This window comes from Oryzias melastigma, linkage group LG16 (genome assembly GCF_002922805.2).
Source record: "Oryzias melastigma strain HK-1 linkage group LG16, ASM292280v2, whole genome shotgun sequence".
In the NCBI taxonomy this organism is placed as follows: Eukaryota; Metazoa; Chordata; class Actinopteri; order Beloniformes; family Adrianichthyidae; genus Oryzias; species Oryzias melastigma.
Window position 1 is genome coordinate 7,268,927 of NC_050527.1, and position 15,623 is coordinate 7,284,549.

The window sequence follows — 15,623 nt, forward strand, 5'->3', positions numbered from 1 at the left end:
AAAGTGGGGTAGACAACCACACCTTGACCTGATCCAAATGATGGCTATTTTTAGAGCATAAAAATAATTCAAATGTTTTCCCCATAAATGAGTTGAATTTATTTAAAAAATGAAAAGACGGATATCTGCAGAGCCCCTCATTAATGCCACCGCATTCAGACTAACCCCGTGCGGTTAGTAGCCAGCTCCACTGAAATATGAGACGCTAAAAGATGGCTATTTACGAGTTGGATTAGTGCAAAGACAATTAAATGTCTCACCTTTAGGCTCCGCTCTGGATAAGGCTGCTGTGTGAGGACAAGCGGGATGTGTTGTGGGTTTTTTTCCTCCTCCTGATAGGTGTGTAGCATACCGCATATGCGGCTTTTACCATCGCATAGCTCTGTCTGTCTCAGGGAAGCCGCACACACTTCTCGCTGAGAATAAAGTGGAGCGCACTGGGGGCAGGAGACGGCGTCAGCCACGAAGACGAGCTTCCTGCTCGAAGGCCAACCATGGAAGCCCAGACGGATTCTAGTCAAGCCTCGCGGAGAAATTACTCCAATCAAGCACTCAAGCCCAGCCGCAGACACGCCTCATGAATACGAGCGGAGCTTTCCGCCCTGGAGCGGGCATGAAACCAGCTAGCAAGCCAATCGTATTAGCAGCAGCGCAAACGGCCCTGAGATTAACCAATCGCGACACAAGAGGGGTGGGGCTACAAGAGATTGACATCCAATGGAGCCAATCAGAGGGCGGCAGCAGGTGCCGAGTGCAGCTCTTGCGGCAGAGAAGACAGATTTACGCGCCCTTTGTTTACCACTCAGTCCCAGCGACCGTCTGGAGGCGCTGAGGTTCCTTGGACGCATCTAATTTAGGATTCTAAACGTCTTAAATATTTAAATTAAGTTTTGTGGTTGTAATTGTGGCTGAAATGTCAAACCTTCTAACATAAAGGACACACCCCACTGAAAACTGTGTTTTTAACATGTGATTGAGGCATTTTCTCATGATGGAGGTCAAATATAAAGAAAATTAAGCTTAAAATAACTTTTCTGAACATTTCTTTAATCAAATCGTTGTAAATCAGGAGCAGATGAAGAAATCCGCTAGAAAAAGCTTATAGCAGTGACATAGGTGCTATCATTGGCTCTGCTTTATTCTGATGTAACTTCGTGCTGACACATAGATCCATGTAGGTCTTCGTTTTCCTTGTCTGAGCTGGCAAATGGTTCAAAACCGTGCTCACCATTTTTTTGTTGCACCAGTAAATGTTAAGTTAGGGGTGTGAGGGGCTGCAAGGTGGCGGGAGAGTGTAAAAAGATGGATGATGGGAAGTGCGAGTAGGCTTACTTCATGTCAACAGTCTCACCCACACCAGCGACAAAGGGGATTTTTTATGAGCTACTGTTGCTCTGCAGAAACTATGTCCTAGAATATTATTTAAAAACAAAACAGCATAATCATGGTTAAAAGACCACTGGGAATGTTTCAAAAATAGATCAAAAGTTGAATGGAGTTGGACTTTAAATATTTTTATAATTTTTTTTATTGTAAATATGCCAAAATAATTACATTATTGTCTAGTTCAGGGGTCTTCAACCTTTAATGCTAAAAGAGACATTTGATCCAGTTTCTTATTGACCAACACTTAGCAAGAGCCACAAAGTTACTATTTAAAACATACTTAAAGTTACTATTTAAAAGTATATATATTTTTTGGTATGAGCCATGATCAGTCTAAAAAGTCTGTTTCATTTTGAGAATTTCAATCTAGGATGTAACATTTTTCTCTAGCTGATCGAGCATTAAGGCTGTGAAGTTCAATCTTAATTAGTAGCTTGGCGCCCACATCCCCTTATTTCCTTTCCCTCTTTCTTTCTTCCTTCTATTCCACCTCCACCCCTCTTTTCTCCTCCCCTCCACACCTTTCCCCTCTGTCAAAAAAGAAGACAATATTCATGTATAAAACATAAAATTCAATGAATAAAAAATAATAATCAACAAAAGGAGTTTATACAAATACGCAGCCTGGATGTTATAAGATACATAACCCCTAATGTAAAAGTAAAATCTGACCAACACAAAAGGCATTCAGCTCGTTTCTGTTTGCTTAGCTGCTGAACAGGACAAGTAAGAAGAGAAAAAAATAATTAAAAAAGAAAGGTCAAATCACGCACAGCATTTAAAAAAATATTACTTTGGTGGAAAGAAATGACAACATTTCTCTGTTTTTTTGTTTTGTTTTTTTTAAGAAAAATGAATCACCTGATAACAAAAATAGTACTTCTTTCTTGTATTGTATTTTGCCGGATATAGAACCTACTTACATACATTTAATATTGCATAATAATAACAATTACAAGAACTTGTGGAAATAAATGTATTAATGAGTTTTTAGTTTAAAGAAATAAATGTTGTAGTACAAGTCGAAAAGGCTTTATTTTTGTTCAGTTGAGCTTAAATGTTTGTGCTTTTGAAAAGACATACAAGCAAAAATGTTTTCCCTTAACTGAGAAAAATACAGTCATTAGGCATCATATGTGTTAAACATTGCTTTTCTGTATTTTGGACAGTGAATCATCAACAAACCATAAGATGACTGAGCAGTCTGTCTGTGCATTTATTTCTGGAGTGTTTAGTAAGCTTAAGAGTGAAATTGCTTGCAGCTCGTGTTACATTTTCAAAGAGGTGGAGGCAGGGTAAATGACATGACCCACTGTGGGGCCTAAAAATAGGAAACAGCAGCTATGAAGGAGAAATGTAAGAAGACACACAAACACAGAACAGCAGTAACATCAGTTTGAACAAAAATATGTCAACAATTATTCCCCTTTATTCCACCTAAGTGTTTTGGGGCTTATTTATTTTCAGTAACACAACAAAACAAAGCAAGTGATCAACTAAAGACAACTTTTGCTAATTCTTTGTGCTGTTTTAGAGTGATATTAGCCTTTATATTTTACAATTGTGCAAAGTACAAAGAGCAAGTTCTCAAAATGTGCGTAAGGACAAGTTTCAGTCAACAGGTAATGAGTTTTTCACTGCTTCAAATGCCCTTCGTCAACATATTCTGTAATAAAACACTTATTTAATTAACTGCACCCCTTTTTGTCACCTTTTATGTCCACAGACGGACTTCTAAAACACTTAACAGACCCAAAGTGAATACTTTAATACCACAAATGTTAAAGTGAACAAAAAGAAAGAAAAAAAACACTGTTGTATGACATATGAACAATGAAAAGAAAAAATAAAAGTGGAATTAACAGAAGTTGATGAAGGGTCACTTGCAAAATTCAATCTCTTGTGAAGGCACCACCTACAAGAATTATCTCCCGTTTTGAAACCATCTGTGATAAATTCAGGTCAACGAGGGAAATCCTTCAGCACAAAAATGTCGCATCTATTCCAGTTTTTTCTCCACTTGTACGGGTGAAGAAGAGCATTTTATTATTATTAAATGTCTTTTTTTTAAGTCCAAACAAGTTGAAGGAAATTGAAGTCTTTAGTGCATTTACAGAGACAATAAGAGCAGCTCCTTCTGTTTCAGTCTGTATCACAAAAGTGCCAAGAAGCTTGAAAAAGTGAAGATGCAAAAATGTCTGGAGAAAAATGTATATATAGTGGATTTTATAAGCATAAAACAAGAGCAAAACTCTAGACAGAAATGCAAACAACAAAACATTATCTCCACAACATATTTGTCCCGGTGTCATTTAAAACCTAAATAAATTGTACATTTTTAAAAGCCAAAAACAAACAACATGCAATTGAGGGACACTGCCAAAAACTGCTGCAAGTTTTCAGCAGTTTTCCCATTTTCTGTTGTTTTGCTTTGACTCAAACCTGCATTGAATTATATTCCTAAAAGTTCTAAAGAAAAAGTGAAGTTTCCATACTTACCATGCTAAAAAAAAAAAATAATAATATGATGAGCTTCACAAAGCAAAGTCGTTCCTGAGTTTTACCGTTACCTACATGCAAAGATCACCAGATGATTAAGCAAAACAAACAGAAAAACAAGCTGCGGGGCAGTGGCAGCTTGTAACCACAGTGTGGTGCTGCTGCGTGTCATCAGAGCCAAAAGGGAGTGCTGTGGTGGAGATGGGGCAGATGGGAGATGAAGCAGACAGGTTTTCAATGATAATGAAAGACTGCCAGGACCAATTAGACAACTAGGTCAGAGTAAAGATTGAACTCCCCCCACAGTTTCCATCACTGTCCTTTTCTTCTACCTGGTTTTGACCCACACACCAAAACCAGCTTCTAACTTTTTTTGCATTGCTTATCAACCTGATTTTCCTTTAGTCCATTTTTGAATCACTTCCTGTTTGTCATTTCACCTCCTAATCTTTCTGTAGAACCGTCAGTCAGCTTCCTGTCATTTCCCCTTTCAAAGCCTCCCAGTTTCAGTTGTGGTGAAGGTGTTCGGCCAGCGGTGGACGCTCAGGGTCTTGATCTAGCTCCTCAGTGGAGATGTGCTGGAGGGCCACTTCGTTTTCATAACAAAACGACGACCCCGAGCCTTCAATGTATGTCTGCTCCTCCAGCTCTTTCGCACTGCATGACGGTGTGTTCGGGACTTCATATGTCCGATGGAAAAATGAGTAGTCCACCTGGAAAAAGAGTGGGATAGAGGTTTTAAGATGACTGGGAACATGCTCAAAAAAACAGGTTTTGAGCACAAAACATACTTAAAAAAAATTATTTTTAAAGAACATTGAAAAGGGTGCTCTGCGACAGACTGGTGTGTAGGGTGTACCCCATCAACGCCCAACAGTAGCTTGGATAGGCTCCAGCAGCCCTGTGACCCTAAAGGGATTCAACTGGTTCCGAAAATTGATGGATGGTTTAAAAAAACTCCCATCTGCACTTATAAGAAGTCATTAACTTTGGAAGTTTTTCGTCATAAACACATTGAGCTGACATTTTATTTTAGATACCATATTTTCCGCTCTATAGGGTGTGCCGTAGTAAAAGGCACAGTCTCAGCAGCTGCAGAAGGCTGTGTGGCATTTCAAGGCTTACTTGGAGTTGTGTTGGTTTGTTTTGTTCTTTTTCTGCCTCCGCAGTCTTAGACTGCTGGGTTTTGTTGTTTTAGTTTGGGGATGGACCTTGGTAGTCTTAGTTTGCGGGCTTTATTTGCTTTCTTTAGGTAGATTTGGGTTAGGAAGCCCTCAGCAGGGAGCTGCTGACTCTGTCGGTCGATATGGCTGGGTCAGCAGTCTCTCTGACTTTTTTATTTTTGGCCAACGTTTCAATTACCTTTTGGTTTGTCTAATTATTTGATTTTTGCTCTCTCGTTTCAGGACACAAAACTGTGTCCAATTTTAGTTATAGTCCCCTTTTGTTTTTCTCCCTAGACTCAAGCCAGGTTTACCCATAGGAGGCGTAACAATATCTATGAACTAACAAACACCTTTTAATTTTAAGTTCCATCTTCTCGTCTCATTTTTCTGACTGACCTGGTAGCAGTCTTTTCTCTCGAAGAGCACTGGTTCGAAGCGGTGCCCCCAGAGGATTTCAGACGCGAGATAGGAGCTGCGGCACTGCGTGGTCATGGCGGTGGCCTCTACCATGCCCTCAAGTATGACCACCACCTCCAACTCGGAGTCCTTTTCCAGAGTCTTTTTATCCATCTCAAAGAACGGCGACTCTTCGTTGATTTCGTGGACAATGGTCACTGGAGACACCAGGAAGATGCGGTCGGTACCAGTGTCAAACCCAATGTTGATGTCCGCGTTATCCAACGGGAGGAACTCTCCCTCTGGCGTCACCCTTGGCTGGGATTCAATCAAAATGCAAAGTGTTTGGTGCATGAATACAAATTATTTTCAACAATTATCACAAAAAATATCTCATACAACCAACAAATACTTTGATAAAAGCACATTTCAGGATTTAAATATTGCTTTTTTTTAAATGTAGTTATTTTGTTGAGCAGAATCAGACATACATATTTATATGTACTTATCAATCACCCATCTCTTTCAGCGAAACAATATCAAGCCCCCAAATTTAGAGATTTATTTCTTTGATCCTTTGGAAATAATCCCATTTGACCTCTGCTATGGTCATGCTGTTAAAAGAGATCAAATTGTCTGTGCTGTTGCATCAATGCGTTTGACCCCGTGAGTACTCACAGCCCAGAATAAATGTTTTAATTAAAAACACGGCTACAAACTTGAGGTTTTTACCTCCCACCCAAATACATTTGCATGCCATCATCTAACACGATAGACTCAATCTGCAAGGGGAAAACTCAGGCGAAGGACAATGGTTTTCAGTTAAAGAATCGTAGGCAAGTTAATCCGAGGTAAATCTTCCAGACCCAGAGGGAAAATAAAACAAGCTCTCATTAACTGCGGTTCACAGAATACAGGCCAGATGGTCTGAGCGGTCTCTCTTTTTCTCTCTCCCCACTGCAACCTCTTTTTTTCATTTTACCGCTCTTCTGCTGTGGCAAACTTTTATATTCTGTGCAAAATAATCTCTTCTTTGATTCCACGTACCTTTAGTAGTTGTGCTCTGACGTGTGCCTCCACCAGGTGGCTTTTGCGCAGGTTCCCCACCCTCCACATCATGCAGAGTTTGCCGTCTCTCAGAGCCACCACAGCCGTCTCAGAGAACACCAGGGTCTCGTTGCGCTTCTTGGGCTTGGCAATCTTCGCCATGACTGCCCCGATGATGAAGGCGTCAATGATGCAGCCCACGATGCACTGCAAAACGACCGCCAACACCGCCAGGGGACACTCTTCGGTCACGCTTCTGAACCCGTAACCAATGGACGTCTGCGTCTCCAAGGAAAACAGGAAGGCCGCCATGAAGCTGTTAACCTGGAGGAAGCATGGCTCCTCCGCCACCTCCTCTCTGCCGGACCCTCCTCCAGAGCCAGTGTCTCCTGATCCCACAGGAGATCCTGGATTGGGGGTGAGCCTGATGGAGAGGTCGCCATGTGCAGAAGCGATGAGCCAGAAGGCGAACCCAAAAAGCAGCCAAGAGAGAATGAAGGAGAGTGTGAAGATGACCAGCATCCAGCGCCAGCGGATGTCGACGCACGTGGTGAAGAGGTCACTGAGGTACCGCTGGCCCCGCTCGCTCATGTTGACGAAGGTGACGTTGCAGCGTCCGTCCTTGCCCACAAAGCGTTTTTGGGGCCGGCGGCTGGAGCGCTTGCACCGGCGGCGGCTGGCGGTGGAGGGGGAAGAAAGCGAATCCTGGTCTGATGAAGAACAGCCTCTCGCTCTCCCTTCTGCACCGCCGCCCTTTGCACTCGTTTGCCCCAGGCACACTCTCCCTGCTCCCACTCCACCTTCTCCTCCGGCGCCTTCTTCAGCCGACTCCTCAATGGTGCTCTGTCTCCGCGCATTGTTGCTCTGAAGAGACAGAACTACGCCATTGAGAGGAAGCGTTGGGGACGGGCTGGTTGGAGACCCTGACCCCGTGGGGCTCCCCCCGGCCCTGGGTGAGTCTGCAGCGCTTGTTGCCAGCCTCATGACTTCCTCCTCCTCAACTGGCCCATCCACCACAGCACTGAAGCGCCGTTTGACACGAGCAGCTCCCATCATTTACTATCAAAAAAAATATACCTTGATACAGTCAGCAAAGCTGTGTGTTGTATAACCAGCACAGTCCTTTCAGTCTGTCCGAGCAGGTTCAACCAGAGGACATCATCTTTTAAGGCCTCCGTTCACTGGTTTCCTTTAATCTCCCGGATTCCAATTCCAATACCGTGACAGTCTTTTGGTTCAGTTAAACGTTCTTCAGCAATTAAAGTCAGCTTCTTTGAAGACTTGAATGTAATCATCGTCAAAACTCTACTCAAGTCATACAGAAGCACATTCACAACATGGGGGGACACAAAAAGGCTGCATCGAGCAGGAATGACATCAGCATTCACAACAGAAACATGCAGGATTGTTCAGCTCCAAAAGGAATTCAAGGGAAATCTTGTAATCTATCAGTGGCCAGCAGATCAGGAAAATAACAATTCAAGGAAGTCCAGCTCTAGTCCTTTCTTACATTTAAAAAAGAGAAAAAATAACTTGCATTACAGACTAAATCAAAAGTACATTTCAATTCATTTTAAGCATGCAAAAACGACAAAAAAAAACATGCAAACTCTTACGATGAAGTTCTTCTCAGTTGTGCATGAAAAAATAAAAACAATTAAAAATGTAACTAATGTATAATACACATAATTATACGTTTTTACAGCTACCTTTGAGAGTCTAGAAAATGACTCAAATAACCATAATTCTGCCAGACATTTGCATCATGTTACAGCTTTAACAATTGCACATTTTCTCTCCAACTGTCTGCACATCAGTCTGACGGCCATCGTGAATTTGCTTCAGGAAACTAATATTACTTCAGATTACTTCACAGTTACCTGTGTTAGCGCCTGTCAGAGCCCCTGTTACAGCAGAGACCTCCTAAAGCAGACGAAAGAGGACAGGAGAGGGCGACAACCACGGCAAAACATTATCTGCCTCGCAGGGGAACAGCGTTTTGAGTTTTAAGTGGAGAAAAATACAGAACATAGATCAACTGTTGAAAAAAATAGAGTCACTAACAGTGGAGCGGGGTGAAATAAAAGGCTGACAAAACATGCAGCTACCTTGATGGGTTTGAGGCTGTCAATCAGCAACCTGGTTTAACCAAAGCACAAAAGTACGACTTTAGCACGCTTGAAAATAAAGATAATAAAATAAACGACAATAACAGACTTGATAACAGGAATTAACGTGAACTACTACTGAACTGCTTTTTTTAGTTTTCCAAAGTGTATAATCATAGGGTTGATTAAAAGAAAACATTTGCTCATATTTACCATGCCTGGCTGCATTAGTAGCGCTGAGGAATAGTGTGCAAAATCAAATAATTTAGGAACTGCAAGAGAAAAACTTGCACATTCAAGTGCAAAAAATACACAAAATAAAATAGCAAGTATAGCTACGAGTAAATGTAGAAACAAAAATACAACCTTAAATGTAAGGAGATGAGAAAAGTCTACAACAAATGAAAGTGGGGGAAAAGATCCCTCCTGAAGTGAGACGTGACGTAAGGGTTCATCTTTGCTCGTATGTTGATCTCCCTCTCTGACACATGTTCAAGGAAATCACAGGAATTTTGGGAAGGGACACTGAGGAAGCTGGTCACTGCTGGATGTCTTCTTCCTTATTCACAGCTGCTGGTTTGTTTTGCATCCCCTTTACTTTCAGTCCTGAGCGCTGCAAGCTTGAGAAATAAAGGAATTAAACACAAGGAAAGAGGAAATGTCAAAAGTTGAAATGTCACATCAAATATGTAATGCATTTAAACCTTTCAGATTTTTCTCAATCTCCTTATCCACTGAGAAAACGTGAAATCGCACTAAAAGGATAAGAAAAGATTTTATTTGTCCAGGGAAACTAAGAGTTTTACAAAGTTGTATGTGAAGAAATTGAAGAATGTATAGAGTAACAACCTAAAAAAACAAAACAAAAAGAAGCCGGAAGGTCACAGAGTCAAACACTTCTGAGTAGAAAAAAGTTTTAGGATCAAATGTATAGTTTGAATAATAGCACTTAAAGCCCAGACACAATCAGAAAGAGCCAAAGAAGTCATTAATAAGACTTCTTTTTGTATCTGAACAATTGTGAAGGAGAGCAGTAAACTACTTAGCAATAGACATAGAGATGAGTAGTGCACTAAAGAGACAAAATCACTTCATTCTAAATAAATAGGATTGAGATGAGAGAACATTTTGTGGATGGAAAAAGCAGAATAAAGAATAAATTATCTTGCCTTTCAAAATAAAATATGTCATACAAGCTGTGTATGTGACCTTTGGGCAAACAATTTGGGGGTGCTATTCTGCAACATGCGCAGGCAAACTTGCAGAAGGAAAAAAATACATTTCTATTAAAACCAAGAGCATTTTACTTGACTGAAACACATCAATTAATCAGGAACAGAATATTTGCAAACCTTTGTCAACAGAAACAACATCTCAAAGACCTACTCCAATGAAAATAGTGTTTTTAAATGTTCTTGTAACATTTTTTCTCATGATGGACGACATATATGAAAGAATTTAAGATTAAAACTGCATTTCTGAGCATATCGTCATGGATCAGGAGCAGATGAAAACCCGCAGTTTGAAAAAACAACTGCCATGGCCGAAGTCTAGCTTCTCCACTACCATTATAAATCATCCACTTAAAGACAAATACATCCTTTAAATTCTTAATTTTCCTCATCCAAACATCTCAAAACTGACATGAAAAATAGGTCTTAAAAGCAACATTTTTTTAACTGCATAATCACAATTTAAAACCCACTGAGAACGCTTCTACAATATGAAAAAATATATAGTTGAAGTGGGATATTAAGGGAGATTTCACTGAAATTCTTCTACAACAACATGAAATGAAGATAAGTTACATAAAAAAAGAAGTGTTGAGTGTCGTCATGATCTGCAGTTAGTTCAATTTCATCTCTCCTTTAAAGTCTCATAAATTGTCACGCACCTAAGCGTGTGAAATTAGTTCTCTGGATTTAACCCTTTCCCTTAGCGAGCGGTGAGCTGCAGACACAGGATCCGTACGGATCAGAACGGTTCTGCACACGTGTGAACCGCGGACCATCCCAACCTACCCTCCCGCGAGCACACACCTCAGGCTAGCATAATTGAAATCAATTGTTCGTTCAAGTCACATGGAATTCGCATCAAATTCATACAAATCCTCTTTGTGTTGACAAGCCCTAAAGCTTCATGGTTATCTCAAAGTCTGTTCCCCTGAAGCTCCCGCTGCGTGTGGGAGGAGCTTCCGTCAAAAACTTTTCTCGATGTCATAATGAAGGACGCGGATTGATAGATATCAGGTTTATTTAATTTGAAGAGCTGAATTAAATCATCAGTACACGTTTCCATTTCTGGATTCAAAGAATCTCCCAATGAGGACCAGCAGCTGTCCCGCACAGGAGAAAGCCGCTCTGTAACAGACTCGCCGGTACTGTCAGGGGACGAATGTATGGCAAGCCAAAGAGACCAAAAATCGCCAGGAAAAGTGAGCACGGGAGTGTCACATTTTACAGATAAACATTTTTATTTTACATAATTAAATGTTCCCACAGTTAGTTTTGATAAAACAATTAATTCAAATAAATAATTGTAGCTGTTTTATTTATGAATTAATTTGGATATTAGGGGGTGGGACGAGAACATTTGTATTTTAAATTTTTAAAGTTTAGTACTCCAGATAGATTTGGAATTTTAACACTATTTTTAAGTGGATCTTAGTCTGTCCTCTTGGTGTATTGATCTACCTTTTCCTCCTCTGAGTTTTTGCCTGACTTCTGTCTTTGTTACTGAGAAGTTTTAGTGTAAGAAGAGGCTGGATTATCTTTTCTTTGGAGCTGGACATATATTACCTCTGCTCTCCTACTTATTCCTTTATATGCTTCTGGTTTGAGTTGTCCTACTCGAAGCATTACAGGTGCTTTTTCTTTTTTCATACAGTTGCACATTTCAACTTGTATATAATATCTAGCCAAAAGTTTCTATTTCGATGTAAATGCTCTTAAAAGATAAAAAAAACGCTGAGTAAAAACTTACCAATGCTGGTTTATCTCTTTGGTTCTTCTTGCAAAGTTTGACTTTTCTCTTGATGGCTCGTCTGAAAATTCAAAGCCTCTCACAGCTCCAGATTTATAGACTTGGAAACTGAGAAAAAAAGAGAAAAATATATTTTTATCATGAATTTATAAAGGCAATATTGAAATACAATGTAAGTGTTGATGTAGATTTGGTGAATTACAAAACTCTTTTTTTTTTCTTTTTTATAGTAGTATTGATAAAAGTTGAAAAAGAAAACAATTTGCTTCCAGATACGTCATGGGATGATGTGGACGCCACAGATTCAGAAGTTCAACATGCTCTCCATTGGGCACAATACCAATTTGTACATGAGTAATCTTTTAGAAATATTGGATTAAAGACAGGAGGAGGAGTTGGGGATTGGGATCTTTGGCAATGGCTGACATAGAGAGGATGAATAAGATGAACCATAAACCAAAATAGTGAGTTGGCTTCTGGTTACAGAGCGGCGTGGGAGAATATCTTGTAGGGATATGCTGTGGATTATAGCTGCCTTTATGACTCTGGTAATCTCAGCAAGGGTTTTTTAATCCTTAGAGAACTTGCATAACTATTGTGATGGAAAGAACAACACTTAAGTGTCATATAGACAAGAGTATAGGATGCATTAGGAAGAAAGAGTAAAATTCAGTCAGTAATTTAGCATCAAATTTTGATGACAATTTATATTTTAGAGACTCTTTGAGGCTGACTGATGAAATCAAACTGCTTCCACTACACATTCAACTGAATTTAGCCTCTACTTGAACACAAAAATCACAAAAGTGAACTTTTGTTTTCATAATTGGTAATAAATACACAGTAATACTGTAGACAAAATGAATATCATGAGACAAGATTTAAATTATAAATAAAACTCATATCAATCTTGTATCTCAGCTCTAAGTAAATAAAAAACAAAGTAAATAGCGAGCTAGATTTACGTATTTTTGTGATTTTTTCGTTACATAAGAAATTTCTTCAAACTTTTACCTTTCCTGCTGGATTTTAAAAATGCTGTTATTACTTGTTTTGCTCTTGTTATGTTATTAAAATCTGTTATTTTATTTGATTTACAACAAAGTATGGCCAACCAGTTAGACTCAAAGTAAGTTCCACAAAAATGTTATGCATAAAAACTGCAACAATAAATGAGAGTTTAATGCAAAGTGAAGCTAGACAAACAAAACAAATTTTAAATGAACAAATGCACAGACAGCATATGAAGATATAAAACGAAGTCAAACTAAATCTCGTTAAAGTTGTCTTGCAGCACTTGTGAAACATTTGCATGAGTGATGTGCAAAATCTCCCCAACAAGCAAGAATCAGACAAATTACACCAGGATGACAAACGGCAGGAGTTGAAGCAACAAACACAAATTTAAGGGCGTACATAAATCAAAATCCACGTTTTTGAGATTTTAAGTGTATTGTAATGTTATTTTTTTCCATAAAAACAACCTCAAAGTGGTATTTTGATTCACTCATCAATTTCTGACAGTAAGACTAAGACTCCCAGCAATAAAAACTGAGTGCCACAGAAGGTCTTTCCTTCCTGTGGCAATTAAACTATAGAACTATTCATGATAAGACAGCTTCTCATATACATATAAATCTTGAACACAACAAATTAGCACTGATTGTACTATAAATAGCTTTCTCTCTATATTCTGTATTCCTATTCTATCTGGCTGTGGCAATTTGGTGACAAGAGCTCTGCTGTAAATGCAATTTCCCCCTGGGATAAATAAAATATTCTGATTCTGATTCTGAAAAAGTCAAGTATTCACCAGATATTATTCACAATCTAAATTCAAAGCAGCTGATAAGAAAACTCTGATGACTGAGGCATTCCAGCAGCATTCAAATGCATCACTTAGGCACAGATTTGTGCCTAAATGCAGTTTTTTGTAATTCTTGCGTGCTTTTTAATGATTTGTGTGTGAAGTTCGTTTCAAGCTGTTGTAATTGTAAGTGAGGAGCCTCTGGTCATTTACAAGATGGCACCCAAAAAATCTCTTGCAGGAAGAAGAATTACGCAACTTTAGCCGGTTGCATAAACGAAAACGTCTTAAACTTTAGGAAACCCTTTAAAAAATGACATTTTAAAAGATTTTCAGAACTATGAGCTTTTGATCTTTTCAAATGCAAAAAAACTGTAACTGTCGGACTGTTTAATGTGCGAGATGAGCTTCAAATGGGACAGGGAGAGCTAATTGTTTTATTTCTTTCAAGTCAATATTAACAAGTGTTCAAATTTGTATAACTACACCTGTTACCTCCAGAGAAAAAGCCGGTGAAATGCCGCTTTTTCTCTGTGAATTAACTGAACATGTAAGGAGTTACATATACCAAAAGGAAAAAAGGTTGAAAACTTAAAACGGGGGGTTCCAGTCCAGGACTTCCGGGCGCCATGATGGTGTCTTTTTGTGCTCGGCTCCAGCAGGGAGGAGGAACTTCTGGCTATTAATTTTCGAGTGCCGTATTTATCTGTGGGCAGATTCTCTTGTTTTAAGTTGTGAACGTGTAAATTGTATTTATTTTTTTTATTTGGAATTTTAGTATGCGTGAATACACATTGTAAGTACACAAAGTTATGCACAAAATGTATCGTATGACTTATAAATCAAGAATATGCTCGCACGAATCGGGATGAGTCTATTTTCTCTCCATAGAAAGCTTCTTCCAGTAAGAGTGCACGCTAGTAGATAACAAACACCCACTTTCTCCATTGAGCTAGCGATGAACGCTTCATTTGCCATGGCCAGCTCTAGGATGACATCATGAAATGGGCGGCACCCACAAGGAGCAAAAGGCGGAGCTTCAGAGATTAAATCGTTTTACCTCCAATAGCAAAAGAGCTCACAAAAATAACTCATAATTCATGAATAATTTGTTTTTAGTGCCCCCACAGGTGATATATCATAATATATATGGATTCTGTTTACTCTGAAAAGCTTATGTCTTTAAATATTTTCACTAACACTGCTTGGAATTAAAAATAGGACCCTAAAAAGTAGCAACATGTGAGAAACTCTTAAACCACAACCAAAAGGACAAAATGAAAGCTAGAAATAATAATAAAACTGGATCTGATTTAAAGTTCAAACTGGTATCTAGTCTATGAATCAACGTGTGAGCCAGCAGTCACGACCTTGGGACCACCACAGGCCTTCCAGCCAACCAGATCAACCAGCTCACACGCCTGCTATCGAGCTGCAGGAGGTGATGAAGGAAGAGCGTGTGTGATTGTGCGCGCATGTTTTGGCACTATTTGAGTGTGTCTTATCATGTTCAAGTGGCAAATATCTCAAATGTCTCCACATAGGAGAGCATTTATAGGAGGTTATATGGGACTTCTGTTGGTGCAGGTGACGGGGTGAAGGGTGATCACGACTGAGAGGAATCAGATTGTTGAGCTACATTTAAAAGAATAATTTCTCTAGATGAAAACTTTTGAGGATTTTTCCTTACAAAATGTAAAGAATACTTGTAAAGGATTAAAAACACATTTATCATAAAAAAGATAACTTCTATTGTTCTTATTCCCTCTAATTTCCACTAAATTGTTTTGGTTTTTTATAGTTGTCGATTCATTTTCATGCCATGTCAATGAATTACATAACACATTTGTGGATGGTTGTTTGCAGAAGGTTAAACTCTGAATTCACCTCACAAAAGTTGAATGCGCATGGCAGAGCATTGATGTTCACTTAAACACAAAAACACAAACCGAGTACAGATTTGAACAAATATGAAACCAGATTCTGAGCTCAAGTAATCAGTTGTAGTGAAGAGCTTTTGTAGATTGTCTCTTCAGTCAGTCATCAGTCCAAAACAAAGAAGCCAACATTCTTATACACTACAATGAAAAAAAAATATTGATTAAAGCTAAATTGCAAATATTTGAAATGAAAAACGTTGCCTCAAAACTCTGTCTACACTGAGTGCACAATAATGGATTTTCTATTATTTTAAAACATGCTGACCGACACTAATAAAATATATAGAAACCT

General features: G+C 39.1%; 2 protein-coding genes across 10 annotated transcripts in view; both read right to left on the reverse strand.

Annotated features, from left to right (window-relative positions):
• myh14 (myosin, heavy chain 14, non-muscle) overlaps window positions 1–621 on the reverse strand; it is a 33,280-nt gene extending 32,659 nt beyond the window's left edge. For all 7 annotated transcript variants that reach the window (XM_024267152.2, XM_024267150.2, XM_024267149.2 and 4 more), the window contains exon 1: window positions 261–621. The gene's annotated coding sequence lies outside the window, so the exon portion shown is untranslated. The remainder of the gene's footprint in view (window positions 1–260) is intronic.
• A 2,203-nt stretch (window positions 622–2,824) lies between these two features.
• kcnj14 (potassium inwardly rectifying channel subfamily J member 14) overlaps window positions 2,825–15,623 on the reverse strand; it is a 40,263-nt gene continuing 27,464 nt past the window's right edge. For 2 of the 3 annotated variants that reach the window (XM_024267400.2, XM_036215710.1), the window contains exons 2-5: window positions 11,585–11,692; window positions 6,495–9,222; window positions 5,448–5,765; window positions 2,825–4,598 (exon numbers count right to left, since the gene is read on the reverse strand). In XM_024267400.2, coding sequence (XP_024123168.1) covers window positions 4,392–4,598; window positions 5,448–5,765; window positions 6,495–7,550 — 1,581 coding nt within the window. In that variant the 5' untranslated portion in view covers window positions 7,551–9,222; window positions 11,585–11,692 and the 3' untranslated portion in view covers window positions 2,825–4,391. Of the gene's footprint in view, window positions 4,599–5,447; window positions 5,766–6,494; window positions 9,534–11,584; window positions 11,693–15,623 lie in introns of those variants that run through there. The other variant, XM_036215711.1, reaches the window with a different exon arrangement.